Genomic DNA, 23,233 nt, shown 5'->3' on the forward strand with positions numbered 1-23,233 from the left:
CGAGAGATTGAGACCATCCTGGTCAACGTGGTGAAACCCCGTCTCTACTAAAAATACAAAAAATTAGCTGGGTATGGTGGCGCATGCCTGTAATCCCAGCTACTTGGGAGGCTGAGGCAGGAGAATTGCCTGAACCCAGGATGCGGAGGTTGCGGTGAGCCGAGATCGCGCGATTGCACTCCAGCCTGGGTAACAAGAGCGAAACTCCGTCTCAAAAAAAAGAAAAAAGAAAAGAAAGTACAGATTTCATAAAATCAAAATGTGATGTTTTCCCTGTGGTTCTGCAAATGTAGTTATCCTAAAAGAACCCTCCTTTTAAAATTTCCTTTCCCACAGTTAGCTGAGCTTCTCGGTGTTGGCACTTAGAACAGAAGGTACGGAAAATGTTTATGAGCAGCTCAAAGTGTCAGGGTTATTTGTAAAAGGACAGTAATCTACAATAAAAAGAGTTCTGTATTCTATGCTAAATGAGAAAACTGGGGCTCCCCGAAAGCCACTGAAAATGGAATGGGAAGTGTGAGAAGCAAGTGAGCAGTGTAATCACCTGACAAGGTAGTAGGTGAGGCCGAACTCAGGCAGTGACTGCCACGCCTGGATGAACCGCAGCTTGGCTTCGACCAGGGGCATCTGGGCCACGTTCTGGTGCGCCTCCAGGATCCGGGCAGCCAGCTGAGCAGAAACAGACATCAACCTCTCCTCACATGCACCGGCTGCTCTGTAATCACCCTGTTAGTTCCCGATCCCCCGTCAGAACAGTACACACAAGGCCTGACTGCAGCTCTAGAAAGACAATCTGTTGTCATCCATTCATTCTCTCTTTCTCTTTCTCCCTCCCTCCCTCCCTCCCTCCCTCCCTCCCTCCCTCCCTCCCTCCTTCCTTCCTTCCTTCCTTCCTTCCTTCCTTCCTTCCTTCCTTCCTTCCTTCCTTTTTGAGATGGAATCTCACTCTGTCACCAAGGCTGGAGTACAGTGTCGCAATCTTGGTTCACTGCAACCTCTGCCTTCCGGGTTCAAGCGATTCTCCTGCCTCAGCTTCCTGAGTAGCTGGGACTACAGGCATGCACCACCAAGTCTGGCTAATTTTTGTATTTTCAGTAGAGATAGGGTTTCACTGTGTTGGTCAGGCTAGTCTCAAATTCATGACCTCGTGATCCACCCGCCTTGGCCTCGCAAAGTGCTGAGATTACAAGTGTGAGCCACCACGCCCAGCCCTCTCTTTTTCTACAAGATACAACAATCATCAGGAGAAGCAGGAAAAAGATGGCAGCACTGGAGAGCTCTGGGGTCTCTCTTTCTGAGGTCCGTAGAGTGTCCACAGACAATGGTTCTACATGAATCAGCTCATCTGTGCAACTTTTAACCCACACCTATAGAAGCATAATTTTAATTATTAATTTGTGAGAACTAAATAATTAAATTCAGTCTGGGAATACCTACATGTTCAGTCAGCAGAACAGTCACCTCTAACAAAATTAATAATTTCATAACATTATCTAATATTCAGGACATAGTCAAATTTCACCATCAGCTGACTTTTTCATGAGATACTCTTAATCAGATGGAATTAATCTCTCCCCCCCCCCTTTTTTTTTGAGACAGAGTCTTGCTCTGTCGCCCAGGTTGGAGTGCAGTGGTTCAGTCTCAGCTCACTGCTGCCTCTACCTCCTGGGCTCAAGCAATTCTCCTGCCTTAGCCTCCCAAGTAGTTGGGATTAAAGGTCTGCACTATTACGTCCGACTAATTTTTGTATTTTTAGTAGAGAAGGGATTTCACCATGTTGGCCAGGTTGGTCTTGAACTCCTGATCTCAAGTGATCCACCCACCCTGGCCTCCCAAATTGCTGGGATTACAGGCATGAGCCACCATGCCCAGCCAGAAATCCTTTTATTTTTGTTTGTATAAAGAATTTACTGCAAACAACTGCCCTAACAAGATTAACAGTACCTGTTTAGATTTGTGTTTTTTTGCACACCGTGGTGACACAAAACATTCTGGGTTCACATCCATTTTTTCGAAACTGGAAGTCAGCTGAGACGCAGAGTTCCTGTTTTTCATCCTCAGAAATGAAAGGATGTTGAGGACCTCTGGCTGGTAGGAGCTGTCTGCCATGGTTTTTCCCTTCGATGCCAACACACAGGCAGCCATCCATTGGGCGTATTGATTCTCCTGCAGCAGACACCAGAAGGCTGAGAAGCAAGCTCAAGTGCAAAGCCCCCTGCTGCTCACAGAGGGAGACTTGGGCTTTCTTCCCCATTACAGTGCAAAACCATCACCTCCCAAGCAAGATGTGAAGGGGCACACATTCTGAGTGGCTGCTCATCACCTAATGTAAACCTGACAGTAGCTTTTGAGTCCTGTGTTGAGTTTCTAGATGCAAAGGAGCTAGAGGATAGGAATGTCAACTTTGATAAATTGCAGGCAGGGAATTTTGCATTTAAAGATGATTCAAGGGCCAGGCGCGGTGGCTCATGCCTGTAATTCCAGCACTTTGGGAGACTGAGATGGGTGGATTGCTTGAGGTCAGGAGTTTGAGACCAGCCTGGCCAACATGGTGAAACCCTGTCTCTACTGAAAATGCAAAAATTAGCTGTGCATGGTGACAGATGCCTGTAATCCCAGCTACTCGTGAAGCTGAGGCAGGAGAATCCTTTGAACCTGGGAAGCGGAGGTTGCAGTGAGCTGAGATTGTCCCAATGCACTTGAGCCCAGGAGACAGAACAATATTTGGTCTCAAAAAAAAAAAAAAAAAAAAAGGCGGGGCACAGTAGCTCACACCTGCAATCCCAGTACTTTGGGAGGCTGAGGCAGGCGGATCATGAGGTCAGGAGATCAAGACCATCCTGGCTAATACAGTAAAACCTTGTCTCTACTAAAAAATATAAAAAATTAGCTGGATGAGGTAGTGCGGGCCTATACTCAGCTACTCGGGAGGCTGAGGCAGTGAGCCAAGATTGCACCACTGCACTCCAGCCTGGTGACAGAGGGAGATTCTGTCTAAAAAAAAAGATGAACCAAGGACACAATGAAGTGCCATGGAGCACAGATAGGTGAAACCCCAAACGATCAGAGTGCTTTCCTTGATACATATTTCCATTCCTATATCACATCTGATCTCTATGAGAAAAGAAATGATGAAAAAAAAACTAGCCTATTTCCTATATTATTTGTACCCTGGCCTATCCTTAGTAAAGACTCTAACTCTAAGGTAGCATTCATGGCCGTTATGGGACCTTAACAAGTCAGTGATGGCTTCTATTGTTGTTTAATGTCTGTGCTCATTTCTGACTTCAGAGAGTGAACAGGAGTGGTCCTCAGAAGTACAGGGGATGCAGTCAAAGAGGGGCAACAGTGGGTGAGGAACATTGAATTCACTGCCCCTGATATGGTTTGGCTCTGTGTCCCCACCCAAATCTCATGTTGAAATGTAATTCCCAGTGCTGGGGAGGGACCTGGTAGAAAGTGATTGGATTATGGGGGCGGATTTACCCCTTGCTGTTCTCGTGATATTGAGTGAGTTCTCATGAGATCTGATAAGTAAAAGTGTGTGGCACTTCCCCCTTCACACTCTCCCTCTCTTGTCACAATGTGAAGATGTGCTTGCTTCCCCTTCTCCTTCCACTAAGGTTGTAAGTTTTCTGAGGCCTCCCCAGCCATGCGTCCTGTACAGCCTGTAGAACTAGGAGTCAATTAAACCTCTTTTTTCTCCCGGTCTCAGGTAGTTCTTTATAGCAATGTGAGAATGGACTAATATGTCCCCCTACCCCCATTCACACCCTTCGCCATATAACTTTACAGTTCCTCCCACCAGGGACAGTGAAATTCCCATCCGTTGACTGCAGGCTGAGTCATGTCATCTGCTTTGGCCAATGGAATGTGGGTGGAAGTAACAATGTACCAACTTCAAGGCTAAGCTTTAGGAGCTGCATGTATTGCCATGTGCCCTCTCACACTTCTGCCTTCACCAGAGGAGACCTTCCCCAGGCATTCTGGGACCCAGAATGAATAAAATCAGCTTAATCAGAGGCTCAGTCCAGCTAAACCTGTGTCTCCAAACCCAAATGACCAGCTGACACCATCCTGGATCATCCAGTCCCCAGACTACCTTTCAGCACATCTTTCAGAAAACAATGTTTATTGTTTTTATTTTTTTGCGGGGGAAACAGAGTCTTGTTCTGCCACCCAGGCTGGAGTGCACTGGCACCAACTCAGCTCACTGCAAACTCTACATCCTGGGTTCAAGTGATTCTCCTGCCTTAGCCTCCCAAGTAGCTGGGATTACAGGCACCTGCCATCACAGCTGGCTAAGTTTTGTATTTTTAGTAAAGACAGATTTCACCATGTTGGCCAGGCTGGTGTCTAATTTCTGACCTCAGGTGATCCTCCCACCTTGGCCTCCCAAAGTGCTGAGATTACAGGTGTGAGCCACTGCATGGCCAATGTTCATTGTTGAATGTCATTGCGATTTTGTTACATTGTGATTGTCTGTTACACAGCAATAGCTGACTGACACAATAGTACTGTAATGTGAAAACATTTTTAGGTTTTGCTCTTATGCTTAGTAAAGGTGAAGTGACTTAACATTTTTGGGGTTTTACTCACATGGTCACATCTCAAATACATTTCATTCATACCATCGGCCACAGGAATTAGTAACTTGATTCCAAATTTTCTCCCTGCTACGTTTACATCTGGCACAACTTCACAGCCTGAAGGATAAAGATCAGGGAAAAAACCGAGTTCTGAAGCATCTGTTAGATAAACATCAGGTGTGTATCTAAAATAAAGACTGAATATAAGCCCCTCAGATTTGGTTTTGAAAAATGGAGGAGTAAGCTGCTAACATTCATTAATGGATAACTAGATGAGACTTAAGAACAATTAACATAGACAAAGAAAAATACTTTTACAGTTTTCTTAAATCAAAAAGTCAATTTCATTCATCTTTAGGTTAATGTTGGCTCTCCAAACTCATAGAAAAAATTATGACTATGAACTTTAAAATAAATCAAAGCAGAAGGAATTCTCTGATTGCCACAATAATGAGAGTTGAGTGTGCTGGTTAATTAAATATTTCAATTAATCGATAGTTATCAGGACACTCACAGTGACCTTCAGAAATTAGAATAAGCATTAAAGTGACACTAAATTAAATATAACTGTTCTGGAATACAGAAAGCTTTTCAAGATCTTACAGCACCTAATGTCCTATACTCTTGGACATGAATAAACTCTGGACACACAGAGAAAGACAGAACAGCAGAATGCAAATAAACATGTTTATTAGACTGCATTCAAGGCCCATGCTCTGAAGAGCAGCTGCAGCCAGGATGTCATTTGGAAAAAAAACAATGACCCAGGTATGGTGGTTCCTCTGGAAGTAAACTGCTTCATTGTGTAGGAACCCAGCCTATAATCTGCTACCTGGCTTTTTTATCACCCAGGCTGGAGAGCAGTGGCGTGATCTCAGTTCACTGCAACCTCTGCCTCTTGAGTTTAAGTGATTCTCCTACCTCATTCTCCCAAGTAGCTGGGACTACAGGCATGTGCCACCATACCTGGCTAATTTCTGTATTTTCAGTAGAGACAGGGTTCCACCATGCTGGCCAGGCTGATCTTGAACTCTTGACCTCAGATTATCCACCCACCTTGGCCTCCCAAAGTGCTGGGATTACAGGTTTGAGCCACTCACTGCGTCTGGCCTGCTTCCTGACTTATCATGAGTCACAGCAAGAATGTAGGTAGGGTACTCTTACCTCTAAGATTCAGTTTTTCTACTGGTTCTCCTTGTTCAAGTTCCTTATTTTTAAAATAGGCTATGGATGTGTCTTTAAAGACAAACCAATACTGTTTGAAAGCTTTTAGTAGTAACTTCTTGGGCCTGCAAATTAAAGGAGAGTAAACATTTAAATCACCATCCAGAAATGTAGAACATACTGCAGATTTCAAGCAGATCAGATGCTCTAGATGCCCTGTCAAACCAAACGCACTTCGTTTTTTCAAAAATGATTTTCAAATTGCTAATTTCTAAACACTAGAAATGAAGTGCTGATATGAGATGTAGATTTTAACACCAAGGCTCCACCTGGGGCCACACTTGGCTCTGCTACTGTCTGCATACGTGACCTGGGAAAGATCCTGCACTCACCTGGGCTGCATGTACTGCCTCTCTGTGCTGGGGACAGCCGTAATCTGGGAACCCAGGGCTTTTGTGAGGATAGAATGAGGTCATTTACATGAAGAGCTTATCACGGTGCCTGACACAACCGAAGTGCTTAACTGTGATGGTGTATGTGAGAAACCTGTGTGAATCTGGTGACATCTGGAATCTCAGCATACTTCTTGCATTTGAAAAAGGTGTCGATATGGACAGCCCGAGCTTCAGGTTATCAGACATACAAGTCAGATATAAACATGAGCAGCATTTTCCATAGTTTCTTCTTGGCTCTTAAGAGAAACTGTAAGAGAATTCTCAGTGAGCCAGGGAAGTCAGCGAATCTACAGCTGGTCAATATAGACTCTACTGTTACTAAAAACTGTTCTGAGGGACGATATCCAACAGTGGTACTAGTATCTGTTGGGGCCAGGAAACCTTATACCGTAGACTACACAAAGTTGGTGGTGCCAATGGTAAGTCTAAAGTTTGGGTCATTCAAAATAGGCAACGCGAGAATGAGCTAGGGGGTAGGACAGAGGTCAGAGATAGGTAGAGAAAAGAAATACTGGTTCTGTGGAAGCATCCCGGCCTTGGGGGCTGATCCGAATATCTCATGCCAGAGGGGTGGAATTCTGCATCAAGAATGGGAGAAGAGAGGAATCTTGGTGGTAACACCATTCATATGTAGTTCGGGCCAGTTTTTTTTTTTAACATGTCAGTACTAGTCTTTCCTTAGCTAAAAATGTATTATCCTTTCCAAAAACATAAGAGAAAAGGTGGACATTAAAAAAAGGTATATGCCGGGTACAGTGCCATAATCTCAGCACTTTGGAAGGCTGAAGTGAGAGAACTGCCTGAGGCCAGGAGTTCAGGACCAGCCTGGGCAACATAGCAAGATCCCACCTCTACAAAACAAGAAAAATTAGCCAGGCATGGTGGTGTGTCTATAGTCCCAGCTACGTGAGAGGATTGCTTAATCCTGGGCAGTTGAGGCTGCAGTGAGCTATGATCACACTGAGTGACAGAGTGAGGCCTTGTTTCTAAAAACAAAATAAATGAAATTAAAAAACCCAAGAATCCACCCCCAAGTATATTATAGAAGAATATTACATACAAGTTATACAAATAAATTTGAAAAACATTATATGAAGTTAACATTTTCAGGATTAAGAAAAAACACTGTATTAAAGTAGTATTTATTTGCTGGGTGCGGTGGCTCACACTTGTAATCCCAGCACTTTGGGAGGCCATGATGGGCAGATCAATTGAACTCAGGAGTTTGAGACCAATCTGGTCAACATGATGAAACCCCGACTCTACTAAAACTACAAAAATTAGCCAGCTGAGGTAGTGCACGCCTGTAATCCCAGCTACCCAGGAGGCTGAGGCAAGAGGATCACTTGAACCAGGAGGTGGAGGCTGCAGCAAGCTGAGATCAGGCCACTTCAGTCTGTGTGACAGAGCAAGACTCCATCTCAAAAAAAAGAGCTATCTTAACTATAGCCCTCAACAAGATAAATACAAGTTTTTTGTTTGTTTGTTTGTTTCTTTTGAGATAGAGTCTTGCTCTGTCACTCAGGCCAGAATGCAGTGGCATGATCATGGCTCACTGCAGCATCTGCCTCTCAGGTTCAAGTGATCCTTGTGCCTCAGCCTCCTGGGTAGCTGGGATTACAGGTGTGCCCCACCATGGCCAGCTAAGTTTTGTATTTTTATTAGAGTTGGGGTTTCACCATGTTGGCCAGACTGGTCTTGAACTCCTGAGCTCACGCGGTCTGCCCACCTTGGCCTCCCAAAGTTCTGGTATTAAAGGCGTGAGCCTCCATACCCAGGCAGTTCTAAGGAACATATTTAGAAGGTTGTTTATCTAATACTCAGATTCTCCAAAATGAATACTATTTTGAGAATAATAAAGATACAACCTTTATAGGAAGGCTACAGTCACCATTTGGTTTGTGAAGGGCTTGATTTGTCCTCTACAGAGAATGTGGTAACTCGTTTTTTTGTAGAACAATTATGAATACTTTATTAAGATATATTTGTGGATTCAAAGTTTTACTTTTTTTGTATCTGACTACAAAATGAGTGAAATGCGGTTACCACCATTTATGCCATGGAAGTAAAATGAATGACCCTGGCTGGGCGTGGTGGCTCACGCCTGTAATCCCAGCACTTTGGGAGGCCGAAGTGGGTGGATCACCTGAGTTCAGGAGTTCAAAACCAGCTTGGCCAACATGAAACTCCCTCTCTATAAAAATACTAAAATTAGCTGGGCATGATGGTGGGTGCCTATAATCCCAACTACTCAAGAGGCTAGGAGGGAGAATAGCTCCTTCCTGGGAGGTGGAGGTTACAGTGAGCTGAGATCATGCCATTGCACACCAGCCTGGGTGACAGAGTGAGACTCTGTCTCAAAAAAAAAAAAAAAAAAAAAAAGAATGAACCTATTGTTTGTGACCACATCTTACAATCACAGTAAAAAAAAAAAAAACAAAAACCAAAACCACACCTGTAGAAACCTAGTGACAAATATTGTTACCTTTGGATGCTTATTTTTCATTTATATCTGCTTCATTGTTCATTCTTTCCAAGCCTTTCTTTGCATCCTGTGTTAACAAAAGCAGCTTATGTTTCCTTTAAAGCCACTGCCCCAGTGAAGTGCCAGTTGGTTAAGAAAAGTCAACAAACCATAAAGTGAAATAAGGAACTGATAGGAATTCAAAGAGCCTTGTTTCTTTCATCCTAACACACCCTGGCACCTCGCAGAGGTGGCAGTCCATTCTTTCCATGAAAAAAAAACTTCTCTGCCTTTTTAGCAGTTTCAGGTTGACTTGAGGTGATGGGGGAGTTTATCAGAAGCACTTAAACAGGTAGATAAACTAAGGTGACTACTCTCTGAAAGCTAAGGATCAAAGTTCTAGAGAGAAATGGCTTTTAAACTATACAAGAGCTTTCAAATGGTATCAGAGTACTTAGCCTTCCAGCTGGATCCTCTTAGAATCATGTTTATTATTACTGATGACGGCCAGGTTCATGCCGCCATTCACTGAGCGTGTACTATGAGCCAGGTACCGTGCTTAATGTTTCAGATGCATTATTTCATTGAATCCCCTGACAAACCCGAGAGGAGGCATATTCTCATTTTATAGATTGGAAAATGGAGGCTCAGAGACATAATGTATTGCCCAAAGTCACCTACTGGTGTGTGTGGTAGAGCTAGGATTCAATCCGCTGTCTGTCTGATGGCAAAGCCCACACTTTCACCGTTGAACCATGAACCTGCCTCAGGGACATACAATTTAAACTCCTGCACTCTTTATTTTCAAGGCTTTGTTATGAGTAACTCCTTTTCCCCATTAAAGGTTACTTACCTAAATAATTTGAGATTATCTGCAAGTGTAGGGATATCAGTAATGTCCTCCTAAGAAAAAACAGATAACGTTTCAAAAGCAGGAACTTTGTAAGTGATGCTGACATTCGGCCTGGACTGTCCAATCAGGCAGTCACTTGCTGCAAGTGGCTATTTAATGAATTATTTTAAATTAAATTAAGTGAAAAACTCAGTTCTTCAGTTACACTCGCCATATTTCCAATAGTTAGCCGGGCGTGGGAGTAAGGAGGGTCGGAAAAAGAACGGGGACCTGTTGAGGTTCCCGAGGTGGCTGGCAAAGTTCTATTTCTTGATTTCGGTGGTGACTTGAGTAACAACTTAATACTAACTTGTTAAGCTGTACATGTATGTATTTTTCACTTTTCTGTTTGTGTCATAGATGACAAAAATAAAAAACAAGAGATGAAATAAATGAAAAAATGGATCAAGTACTCCCTGTAACTATCCTTCAAGTTAAGAATCTGAATTAGAAATGAATACTTTTATATGCAAACAAAAGATTTTATAATTTTTACATCAGAGTGGGGAGCTTCAGCTACACCCAGGTCACTGATTAAACTCTCAAAGTGAACCTGGTTCGAAGTTCATTCTGCAATGTAGGTTGGTACCTACATTTTCCAACTGAAAAGCCTATTGTCAGAGTCACATAAAAATATTAAGGGAGAAAAGAGATAACTTTTTATTTGTTCTAAGAAGAATTACATGCCTGTTGTATTTATTCAGTGGAGAAAGTAGACAACAGAGAACTCCAAGTTCATGGGCCTTACGTGTTTATAAACGTGAGACAGGGCCCCGCATCTCTACAGAATCTTGGCATTTAGCTTGCATTAAGTATTTGCTCCTGAATGAGATCAATTCCTTATTTTAGGACACTTAATGATAAGAGAACACACCGAATGCAGAAGAATGGAGTAACTCATTCTAATCCACAATTACTGTTTACATTCAGCATGGTGGACCCACCTCTCTGATTCAATGCAATTAATAATTATCCCCATGACCAACGTTAAACAAAAGGGTGGCACCTCGGGAGTGAATTAAATAGGAGAGGCATTTCAGTTATAAAGCTGACATTCACCTTTCATGGATAAGGAGCAAGATATGACAAAATCATTTCATTTCTTTATGTTTTATTGGAGGGTTTTTGTTTATCTCCTGAAGTCAAAAGCATTCAGAAACTCTTTACAATGTCCCAGAAAAAAGGCCACGACTTCTGTCAAGCTTGTCTAGTTGAAATGGATGACAAAGTCAATAGAAATAAGGTTTTTATCTGCAAAGAATTTTCTTGGCCGGTCACAGGCTCATGCCTGTAATCCTAACACTTTGGGAGGCTGAGGTGGGAGAGTCACTTGAGCCCTGGATTTAGAGACCAGCCTGGCAACATGACACAACATCGTCTCTACAAAAAATACAAAAATTGGCCAGGCACAGTGGTGTGTGCCTGTAGTCCCAGCTACTCAGGAGGCTGAGATGGGAGGACTGCTTGATCCCAGGAGGCTGAGGCTGCAGTGAGCCTTGATTACACTACTGCACTTCAGCTTGTCTCAGAAAAAAAAGAAACAATTTTCTCTATTCTAGTCTGGCGGCTGCCCCATGCAATAGACAGGATGGTATTTTCTAGACTTAAGTTGAGGGACCAATTCCACATTCCATGCTAGTGAAGTGGAGCCCTCAGCAGTGGCTCCCTCACACCATGCCAACTTATCCCTAGGAAGAAATACAACACAAAAGTATTATCATTAGTAGAAATGAAAATATAGTCCCTTACAGAGCTAAGCTGAGAAAAGTTAGTTAGTTCTTGCTAGGTTGAAGCTTGTTAGGTAAAGAGCATCTTTTTTTTTTTTTTTCCAAAATCGGATGACATATTCTCTTACTTCTAATAAATAAAGGTTTATCTATACTTGTCAATCAGTTAGAAGAAAGCCACAATTCTGGGTGATCAGAAAAAGTTCATACCAAAGGGCTGTCTGCTTTTCCACCTTCCAGGGTTACTTCCAGATTAGAAAGTGCTGCTTCTATTTCATCAACCTCGGACTCGCTTGTAAAATCCTGTATTTCAGCAGACAATGACAGCTTGCTAATGTGGTACTAAAATGAAAGCAGAGGTTTTAGAAATGTTACAAACAGAAATGTTATAAAACATTATAAAATGAAGCCATTAGCCATTTTTTTCTTTGAGGACTATTCCCTCAGAATACTGAACATCCCTGAGAGGAGGTCTCCTTCCTATGCACATGCAGGGAAAATGACATTTTAACCTGATAATTCTGAGGTTCAGGGTTAGTCATGTTCACAAGTAGTTCTTTCTCATCACTGATTGTGCTTATGGTAGGGAAGAGATAATAATTGCAAGACTAGTGTCTTACATAGCATGTGAGTGTGTGTGGATTATGAGGAGCGTTTTAAATTAAAAATTTGTTCTTGTCTGAAGAAGAAAGCAAGATAAAAAATACAATAAAAAATACAAAAAAATGGCTCCCCTTATTTTCAGCTATTTCTTCAAAGAATAATACATGAAAAAAAACTAGTATGAAGCATATGAAACTTTAAGCAGAACAAACTTGGTTTGTCACCTTTCAGAGAACAGGTACTGAAGTTCCCATACCTGTAGAGCTGCAAAGATCAACATTTCTTCCTCTGTGCAATCAATTTCTTCTAAGAGAATGGCCCACCTGGCTTGTTCATAGAGTTGGTTTATTCGGACAGCATCATACTAGAGACAAAAACAGAGGTATGTGTGTAATGAGATATATTTATATCCTACAATACAAAAATTCTGAAAAAACTGAGGGCATTCTCTGTTAATTAGATGCAAACTTTAGTTCAGAACAAACTTTAGTTCAGGTAGCTGAAAGGAGTATTTCTATTGTGCCACTTCCTCAGCCCTCTTTCTTAAAAGTTTTTTTTTTTTTTGAGACAGGGTCTCACCTTGTCACCTTGGCTGGAGTGCAGTGATGCAATCTTGGGTCACTGCAACCTCCACCTCTTGGGTTCATGCAATTTTTGTGCCCCAGCCTCCCAAGTAGCTGGGACTACAGGTGTGCACCACCACACCTGGCTAATGTTTATATTTTTTGTACAGACAGGGTTTCACCATGTTGCCTAGGCTGGTCTTGAACTCCTGTGCTCAAACGATCCACTCACCTCAGCCTCCCAAAGTGCTGGGTTTACAGGCGTGAGCCACTGTGCCTGCCCTCTCCAGCCCATTTTACTTCTATATTCAGAACTAACTTTCTCCAAATATTTTTCTATAGCTGCTGCTGCTTCCTCACAACTAAACTTTGATTCTATTATCCTCTTTCTTTTTTATTACTACATATTGGTAGTAAATAGATAGTAAAAATGGTTTACATAATAGGAGAAACACCTAATGTAGATGATGGGGTGATGTATGCAGCAAACCACCATGACACGTGCATATCTATGCAACCTGCACGTTCTACACATGTACCCCAGAACTTAAAGTATACTTAAAAAAAGCCCAGTGTAATAGAATTGATCCCCAAGCTGATCTGCAAGTTCAGTGCAATCCGAAGCAGAATCTGATAGGAATTTTTAAACAAAATTTTATACAAGCCAATTCTCAAGTTAAGTTGGAAGACACAATGTTCAGATATTGCCAAGAAATTGAAAATGAACAATGTTGAGTAAAGCACTTGTTCTCCCAGACATTAAAACCTATTATAAAGCTGCAATAATTAAAATGGTATGGTATGTTGATAAAGTGTCAATAAAGCCTTATTTAGAAACAGACTTATGTATGTATATAAATTTAATATAGAACATTAAATTTTATATAAAATATAAAATATTTATTTTATAAAAAAATATAAAAATAACATTTTATATCAGCAGGGGAAGAAAGAATTCAATACTATAAACACTGTTGAAAATGCCTAGCCTCTTGGGGAATAAAAATCAAAACAAAAAAATAACCTTACACTATCTAAAAATATAAATTACAGATGGATTAAATAATTTAAACATATAAAACCACAATCAGAAACTACTTCACACCTACTAGAATGGCTCTTATCTAAAAGACAGTGTTGGTGAGGATGTGGAGAAATTGGAACCCTTGTGCACAGCTAGGTGTAAAATGATGCAGCCTCTGTAGAAAAGTTTGTCAGTTCTTTAAAAAGTTAAACAGAATATGATCCAGCAGCTGGGCACAGTGGCTCATGCCTGTAATCCCAGCACTTTGGGAGGCTGGGGTGGGCGGATCACCTGAGGTCAGGAGTTCGAGACCAGTCTGACCAATATGGTGAAACCCCATCTTTAAAAAAAAAAAAAAAAAGAAAAAGAATAGGATCCAACAATCCTACTCCGAGAGGTACACTGAAACAAACAGAAAGCAGCATCCAAACAGTACTTGTACAACAATGTTTATAGCAACAATATTCATCATAGCCAAAAGGTAGAAAGAGCACAGATGTCCATCAACAGCTGAATGGATAAATAAAATGTGCTGTATACATGCAATAGAACACTATTCAGCCTTAAAAAAGAAAGGAATTCTGGCTAGGCATGGTGGCTCACACTTGTAATCGTAGCACTTTGGGAAGCAGAGGTGGGCAGATCAGTTGAGGTCACGAGTTTGAGACAAGCTTGGCCAACATGGTGAAACCCCATCTCTACTAAAAATACAAAAATTAGCCAAGCATGGTGGCAGGCACATGTAATCTCAGCTACTCGGGAGTCTGAGGTGGGAGAATCACTTGAACCTGGGAGGCAGAGGTTGCAGTGAGCTGAGATTGCGCCACTGCACTTCAGCCTGGGCAACAAGAGTGAGACTCTGTCTCAAAAACAAAAACAAAAAAAGAAAATGAAATTCTAATACATGATACGATGTAAATGAAGCTTGAAGATACTATGCTAAGTGAAATAAGCCAAATACAAAAGGACAAATACTGTATGACTTCACTTAATATGAACTGTCTAGCATAGGCAAATTCACAGAGACAGAAAGTAGAATAGAGGTTACCAGGGACAAGGGAGAGGAGATAATGGAGATTTATTGTTTAATGGGCACAAAGTTTCTTTTTGGGATGCTTTGTAAATGGACATTGGCCCAGCCTGGGCAACATATCAAGATAGCAAGACTCTTGTCTCTATTTTTTAAAAAAGTGCAGCATGACGATAGTCCCAGCTACTTGGGAGGCTGAGGCAGGAGGATTGCTTAAGGCCGGGAATTCAAGACCAGTCTAGACAACATGAAGAATCCTTGTTTCTACAAAAACAAAAAAAAAATTATCCAGGCATGGTGGCATGTTCAGCACATTTGTGTCCTGATAAATTACAGTTTAGCCTTTCTTTTGATTATGTTTCAGTGGTTAAAAAAAGTGAGTCTGACTTATTTATACTGATATGCAAGATAGCCATGAAATATTACGAAGTAAAAGAAGCAAGCTACAGAGCAGACAAATGATTCTATTTATCTAGAGGACACAAAGTCTTGAAAATCCATTCAAAAATACATTTCTAAATATGTGTAAAAAAGTCTGCAAAGATGGTTGGTCACAAAGCTGTTAACCGCGGCTGTCTCTTAGGAGAATGGTCTGTTTTCCGTTTTTACTCTAAAGAATTTATTTCTTATTATGTTTGATTTTTATTTTTAAAATTTTTATTTATTTATTTTGAGATGGAGTCTTACTCTGTTACCCAGGCTGGTGTGCAATGGTGTGATCTTGGCTCACTGCAACCTCTGCCACCTGTGCTCAAGCGATTCTCCTGCCTCAGTCTCCCGAGTAGCTGGGACTACAGGCGCCTGCCCACCATACCTGGCTAATTTTTTGTATTTTCAGTAGAGACGAGGTTTTGCCATGTTGGCCAAGTTGGTTTCAAACTCCTGACCTCAAGTGATCGGCCCGCTTCGGCCTCCCAAAGTGCTGGGATTACAGGCATAAGCCACGATGCCTGGCTGGAAGTGTTTTTGAAACTGGAATGGGTTGATGGTTAAAATCTGTATAAATTGACCAAAAATCATTGTAGACCAAAATTTCACCTAATGAGTGAATTTTATGTTATGTAAATTATAGTGCAATCAAAACATAACAACTAAAAAATCACATTCCAAAAACACCGTGCAGCCAATCTCTTCCCAAAAGACCCCTGCTGTAATTCAGTTTACAGATGGAATCTTAAATAGTGTGTGCAGCTACTGAAATTTGAATGAAATTAACACACCGTCATATCCAGCTGTACGTCTGTCAGTCACTCAGTCCCAGTGTTTACAATGCTAATGCTGCAGGAGTCCCAGTGGGAAGTTAAGTTACTCTATAAGGCTTCTCTCAATGCAGTGAATAAAAACTTTAACAATTTACTAAAATCTTCCATACCTGAACATCCTAACAACCTGCCACATGCCAAATAAAACAATTCTTTGAAAGAACATGAATTAAATAAAAGTTACCTGCATTTACAGAAAAACAGGGTCTGGGATAAGATGTCTTAACTAGCTATGAGATGAGCTCTTTCTCTTGCCAAGTAACACAGGACTTTTCTGATGCATGCAGCAAAGCTCTGGAGTTTCCTCTCTGGAGGTCTGTTCCCAATTCTCCAGAGACAAGGCTGCATCACAAGGTTCCAGATCTTTCACAGGTCATTAACAGGCAAACTTATAGGACTCCCCCGACCCCACCTCCTGGCCCTGAGAACTCTTTCAGTGGATTTTCCAGTGACTTAGAAACAGTTTCCTTGGTGGGATTGGCTATGCATACCCTCTCCTTGGCCCATTTTTTTGCTTAATTGAAAATAGAGCATGGCATGGTTTAGGTCTGTAATCCCAGCATTTTGAGAGGCTGAGGCTGGAGGATCACTTGAGGTCAAGAGTTCGAGACCAGCCTGGCCAACATGGTGAAATCCCGTCTCAACTAAAAATACAAAAATTGGCCAGGTGTGGTGGTGGATGCCTGTAGTCCCAGCTACTTGGGAGACCGAGGCAGGAGAATCGTTTGAACCCAGGAGGCAGAGGTTGCAGTGAGCCAAGAATGTGCCACTGCACCCAGCCTGGGCAACAGAGTGAAACTGTGTTTCAAACAAAAAAAAAAAGAAAAGAAAAAAGAAGAAAAGAAAATACAACCCTCAAGCTGGAACCACATGGATTCTGCCGCCTCTCCACTCCTTGAATCCCTGTTTCTCCCTGTCTAGTCGGTTCAGTAAACCCTCTACCCTCCTCCGTCATTCCACCAACCAACAATAAAAGCAAATAACAAAATGTACCTATCATAGTTTTCCTGCTGTTTCTTAAGAAAGGGTTACTATTTAGATCTAAGCACTTAAGATTCCCTATTAGCCCGGGAGCAGCTTTCAGAATCCTCCAGCCCTCTCATTAAAACAGATGTGCTTTTCCTGTACTAAACACTAAAATACTGTGAACTATTAGAACTATTATAAAGTGTGTGTTTTTTTAAATTCACACATTCTGAACACATTTAAAAAGGGGCAAAAGAGTATATGATCAATGAATCCATTTATGAATGGACTCAAAAGGGACAAAAGTATTCAATTCAAAAGTCAGTCCCCCTCTCTACCGCGTCCCCCAGAAATGGTAGCTTCTCTATGAGGTGTTTTGCATCTTTTAATAATATACCTGGAATCTGTTTCATATCAAAAAAGAAGAGATTCATTCTTTTTAAAAACAACATGGTATGAATGTATCAAAATGTATTTAACTGGTTCTCTAGCGATGGACATTTAGGTGGTTTCCAGTCTTTTCCTAAAACAAATAATGTAATAACCGTCTTCGTATACACACATGTCAGTTTGCATGTGTGAGTGTAACTGTGCTATAAATACCTGTAGGAGTGGATTGGCTGAATCAAAGCTATGCAGAATTACTGCCAAATTGCCTTCCATAAACTGATTGTACTTTGACCTACAAGGAGTATATGACAGAGCCTATTTCCTGACACTCTTGTCAAGATAGTATGTGAAATTTTTGATCTTTGCCACTATAAAGCATTGTAGTTCCTTTTCTATGAACAATATGTTTACATCCTTTGCCCACTAGGCCACTGGGTTGTTGATCTTCTTATTATTGATTTTTAGGAGCGCTTTACATATTAGAGAAATTAGTCTTTTGTTTGTAGTATGTGCTGTAAAGACTTTTACTTTGCTTATAATGTTTTTTGCCAGGTGTAAAATTTTCATTTTTTGAGTCTATTATTATTGTATTTATTTATTTTTTGAGACAGAGTTTTGCTCTTGTTGCCTAGGCTGTAGTGCAATGGTGTGACCTTGGCTCATTGCAATCTCTGCCTCCTGGGTTCAAGTGGTTCTTCTGAATTAGCCTCCCAAATAGCTGGGATTACAGGCGCATACCACCACACCTGGTTAACTTTTGTATTTTTAGTAGAGATGGGGTTTCACTACCTTGGCCAGGCTGGTCTTGAACTTCTAACCTCAGTGATCTGCCCACCTTGGCCTCCCAAATTGCTGCAATTGCAGGCATGAGCCACTGTGCCCAAGGAATCTATTATTTTTGAAATGTTAAATTCTAGCATTTTATGTATCTGAGATTTTAATCAGTACCTGTTACTAAGGACCTGTGGCCAGTATGAATCTCTCCTCTGAAAGCCAGAGCAGTTCCTACTTGTAGGGTGCCTTGTAAATTTGCAGTGGCTTCATGGGTGCTGTCTCCTCTTCTTAGAGTTGATTATAGCTGCCAGGAGAACACAAACTACATCTTTTTTTTTTTTTTGAGATGGAGTCTGTCTCTGTCGCCCAGGCTGGAGTACAATGGTGTGATCTGGCCTCACCACAACCTCCGCCTCCCAGGTTCAAGCGATTCTCCTGCCTCAGCCTCCCGAAGTAGTTGGGATTACAGGCACGTGCCACCATGCCCAGACAAGGTTTCTCCATGTTGGCCAGTCTGGTCTTGGACTCCCGACCTCAGGTGACCTGCCCACCTTGGCCTCCCAAAGTGCTGAAATTACAAGCATGAGCCACTGTGCCTAGCCTACATCACAAATTTCTATATCCCCCTATATGTATGCAGCACAGAGTAGGAGTCTTAAACTTGATTTTATTTCTAATATCAAGACGGGAGGGAAGGGAGCGCTACCATAGGTAGTAAAGTGGCTGAGGATCACTGTGTGCCCCAAAGCCATGTCCTGCTATCCTGAGTCTTCCTGTCACCTTTGGGTTGACAGTTTCTGTGTGGCTGTCAGATTCAAATAGGTTTCACTTCTTAGGCTACGAAGACAGAGCGCCTCACCAATTAAGCAAGCAGAGGCTGGAGGCCAAAGAGCCTGAGACAATAGCCCTCGCGACCCTCAGCTTCAGTGTCTTTGTCCCCTTCTGGAGTATGATTCATTTCCTTTCTTCCACTTTTTAGACAAATACATTTTTAACCCTGCTCCTCTATATTGATACCAATGATCTGCCATTATCTGGCTTATTTGACTGTGAAGTCACTTACATGTTCCTGATGTTTTTTCAGGGGGCGGATGACTGAGCTGCATTCTTTTTAGCTCAAGCTCAGTTCTGAAGCAGGAGACTGAATGGGGGAGTCTCTTGGCAAAGAAACTGCTGGAAGGGTCCCCAAGGGCTGAGTGATCCTATCATCAATCAGCTGCCTAAAGTGGGAAAGCCTGACTCACAGCATTGTGTGGTGGTGGGGGAGGGGAACGGGGGGAGCAAAGAAAGTATCAGATGTGGTCTCTGTCTCCAAGGACTTGGTTCTCTATTTGTAGAAAAAACATCCAGATGTGGAGTGATTAGAGGTGTGAGTCCTGAAACTGTGCAGTACTCCTCTGTGGCTCAGAGAAGGCAAAGTCCCATGTGACCAAAAGTATTAAAAAGCTCCTTTCTGGAAAGAGTGGAACCTGAATATGGTCTCAGTGCAGGGGTTCTGAACCTGGGGTTCTTGGACTTGGGAGTTTGATTACCAGGTGGTCCACAGCTTGTATGAGGAAACACAACCTCTCCATTTGCACCGACTTCTAATGGAAATTTAGCATTTCCTCTCATGATGAGCATGAGCCATGAGCCACAACACTGCAGAGTACTTACCACTCTGCGACCACCAGAACCAAGACTTTTTTCCTTCTGTATGTCAGTTGTTGCTGCTGTCTTCAAGTAATGCTCACCCACCTCACTACTTTGAAATTATGGTAGTTAAGAGAACTGGCATCAGATCTTATTTATTCAATTAACTAAAAATATATTACTAATATTACTATATACATTTTGAAAAAGGGTTTGGTCACTACAGTTCATTATAACTGTTTCATTTTGTAATCCCATGTATCTTATTAATTGGAAAACATTATTTTAATATACAACAGTTTTGAGTTCTCAGTACCCAACTTAGTTCCTGGCCTAAAGTAGTTGCTCAATAAATAAACATATAAACAAACAACAGATGGGGCAAAGATTTGAAGACATAAGATGGGACCAAATTATTGACTTAGCAATTAGAAAATGCATGGGCATATTTTATTTATATGTTCTCTATTTTCAGAAAAAAATGCAAGGCAGCTTATTAGAACAGACATCATACAACAAGATAGCTTAAATTAAGAATTAAGCAGGGAAAGACTAAAGTTGAGCCATGAATGAGGCTTAAAAATAAAATAAAAAGTATGGCTTTGGTTTTAGCAGACAATGCAAAAACAAAAACAAAAACAGAAAACCATGGACAGTTGCATAATTCACAGTACAGTTAAAAAAAAAAATGCCAAGCTAACTGTGTAGGAGAAGAAGCACAGTAATTTCTCCTGAAGATTTTATTGAAGAAAAGCCAAAATCTGCCCTTTTGCCATGATTCACTTATGCATTCCAGATACAAGCTTGGTCCTTGGGATAAAAATCAAGGACTGAGCAGGAACTTCTCCTTAGAAATGACAAGGAACAAGGTTTGTTCTGAAGATGCCAGTTGGGGAAACAGTGGAAGCTGAGGTGAGCCTTTGCAGAACAGACATAAAGTCAGAACCAAGGAGAAGGGGTAGAAACACTGCTGTAGAGGAAAGGGTCTGTACAGAGAGGCTGACCAAGGCAAGGTCCCCCAGGTGTCTGGCAGTAAATGGAAAAGAGCAACAAAACACACAAACTAGTGACGGGAGCATGGAACACAGTGACTCTGCGCGCTCAGAGGAGCAGTCATCCCGTTCACATCATTGACATTGGGCCATTGTACCGCCGACTCTCAGCTCTGCAAACCAGCTCAGCAGGAACAAGGAAGAGGCAGAAGTTCAAAGGGCTTACCTCACTCATACGTTATCCTGACAGACTTTAGGTGGGAGATGGGCAGTGAAAATAGAGTCGACAACCATCTGGGTGACCAGCAGAGAAAAAGGGATTACACGGATGATCCCTTTCCCTCAATTCCAGAGAGTAGGCACCGGAGTTCGGAGTCCTGTGTGTAGCATCATGTGGTCCTAGCTTGTTCATGGGAAGCTGCCTTTAACCCTGATGTCTGACAACTCCTTTCCTTCCTCAGCATTAAGAACTCCAGCTCTGTGAGCCGCTCTTGTCTTGTTTGACCATTCCTGCGAATGGAGAGGGGCAGTGCGTGGCCACGCTAGGCACTAAGATCCCTAGAGACTCCAGCTAACTCGGTAGCAGCTTACCGTGCTCAGTAGAAACCAAAGAATAAAAATTTAGAGACCAGGGTCCATGTATCACTCTCACCCAACAGGGCTAAACAGGCGATCACACAAATAAACTCATCCTCATTTTCATAACCAAATGCCTCAACTTGATATTTCTATGCATTCATATTAAAAAGACAAAGAGAACAGAGAAAAAGTTTCTTACTTTAGGATTCAAGTCGAAGAAAGAGTAGTATTTGAATCGTAACAGCAGCTGCTCATCCTCGTGGATGCCTTGTTCCATAAGGGAGCGTGAGGAGTCCAGCCAACTAGAAAACGATAGTGTGAGTTTTAGAGGCCAATCAATTTTACATATATCCATCATATTATTATGTTATATATTACATATTACATATATATCCTTAAACAAAATCAGGGTCATACAGATTGAGTAGCCCTAATTTGAAAACCTGAAATGCTCCAAAATCTGACACTTTCTGAGCGCTGACCTGATGCTCAAAAGACATGCTCACTGAAGCGGGTTTTTCTTTTTCTTTTCTTTTTTTTGAGCTGTAGTCTTGCTCTGTTGCCCAGGCTGGAGTGCAGTAGTGCGATGTTGGTTCACTGCAGCCTCCGCCGTCTGGGTTTAAGTGATTCTCCTGTCTCAGCCTCTTGAGTAGCTGGGACTACAGATGTGTGCCACCATGCCCAGCTAAGTTTTGCATTTTTAGTACAAAGCAAGTTTCTCCATGATGGCTAGTAAGGCTAGTCTTGAACTTCTGACTTCAGGTGATCTGCCTGCCTTGGCCTCCCAAAGTGCTGGAATTATAGGTGTGGGTCATTGTGTCCAGCCTCGCTGAAGCATTTTGAATTTCAGAATTTTGGATTAGGGATGCTCAGTTGGAGAGTATAATGCAAATATCCCCAAATTTTGAAAAAATATTTAAAAAATTGCCAAATCCAAAACACTTCTGGTCTCAAGCATTTTGGATAAGGGGTACTCAATCTGTATAACCAAAAACCACTAAGCATATAATAATAGCTTATATTTGCCTTTTATCTTATAGCTTTCAAAATGCTTTATAGATTTTTTTCTCATGGATACTCTAAAGTAATTCAATAAAGAGGCCAGGGCAGTTCTCATTATCTCATCTTTGTAGACGAAGAGACAAAGTCTGAATGACATTAGATCATCCTTAAAGGTCACAGGCCTCGCCTGGGTGTGGTGGCTCACACCTGTAATCCCAGCACTTTGGGAGGCCAAGGCGGGCAAATCACCCGAGGTCAGGAGTTCAAGACCAGTCTTGGCAACATGCTGAAACCCTGTCTCTACTAAAAATGCAAAAATCAGTCAGGCATGTGGCAACTGCCTATAATCTCAGCTACTCGGGAGGCTGAGGCAGGCAGGAGAATCGCTGGAACCCAGGAGGTGGAGGTTGCAGTGAGCCAAGATTGTGCCATTGCACTCCAGCATGGACGACAGTGTCTGGAAAAAAAAAAAAAGTCACAGGCCTGGTTATAGGGCCAGCTTGAGAATCCGTATGTCCTGAGTGCCCACACCACTTCTTTTACCAGATGGTTTACCCCAATGCCAGCTCTGTGTTACTGTCTAGAACTTTCTGCAATGAGAGAAATATTCATATCTGTGCTGTTCGATACATTAGCCCCAGCTGAATGTGGCTGTCAGTGCCTCATTTTAATTTTAATTAATTAAAAATCCAATCCACATTTAAATATCCACATGTGGCTAGGGGTTCCTGTACTACAATACATGGTGGAGTCCTAGACTTGAGAAATAAAAACTGGGAAATGGTGAGGGGTGGAGGAATGGAGATTAAAAATTAACAAAATAGGGCCGGGTGCAGTGGCTCAAGCCTGTAATCCCAGCACTTTGGGAGGCCGAGGCGGGTGGATCACGAGGTCAGCAGATCGAGACCATCCTGGTCAACATGGTGAAACCCTGTCTCTACTAAAAATTACAAAAAATTAGCTGGACACGGTGGCGTGTGCCTGTAATTCCAGCTATTCAGGAGGCTGAGGCAGAAGAATTGCCTGAACCCAGGGGGCGGAGGTTGCGGTGAGCCGAGATCGCGCCATTGCACCCCAGCCTGGGTAACAAGAGTGAAACTCTACCTCAAAAAAAAAAAAAAAAAA

At 41.9% G+C, this 23,233-nt stretch overlaps 1 protein-coding gene across 4 annotated transcripts in view; it reads right to left on the minus strand.

Moving 5' to 3' along the window:
- FERMT1 (FERM domain containing kindlin 1) overlaps positions 1–23,233 on the minus strand; it is a 48,710-nt gene that overhangs the window by 9,641 nt on the left and 15,836 nt on the right. For 3 of the 4 annotated variants that reach the window (XM_078371331.1, XM_078371330.1, XM_078371329.1), the window contains exons 6-13: positions 21,306–21,408; positions 12,151–12,258; positions 11,502–11,633; positions 9,526–9,575; positions 5,754–5,878; positions 4,600–4,706; positions 1,945–2,166; positions 545–726 (exon numbers count right to left, since the gene is read on the minus strand). In XM_078371331.1, the coding sequence (XP_078227457.1) occupies positions 545–726; positions 1,945–2,166; positions 4,600–4,706; positions 5,754–5,878; positions 9,526–9,575; positions 11,502–11,633; positions 12,151–12,258; positions 21,306–21,408 (1,029 nt within the window). The remainder of the gene's footprint in view (positions 1–544; positions 727–1,944; positions 2,167–4,599; positions 4,707–5,753; positions 5,879–9,525; positions 9,576–11,501; positions 11,634–12,150; positions 12,259–21,305; positions 21,409–23,233) is intronic. The other variant, XM_008995731.6, reaches the window with a different exon arrangement.

Source organism: Callithrix jacchus, chromosome 5, assembly GCF_049354715.1.
Source record: "Callithrix jacchus isolate 240 chromosome 5, calJac240_pri, whole genome shotgun sequence".
Classification (NCBI taxonomy): Eukaryota; Metazoa; Chordata; class Mammalia; order Primates; family Cebidae; genus Callithrix; species Callithrix jacchus.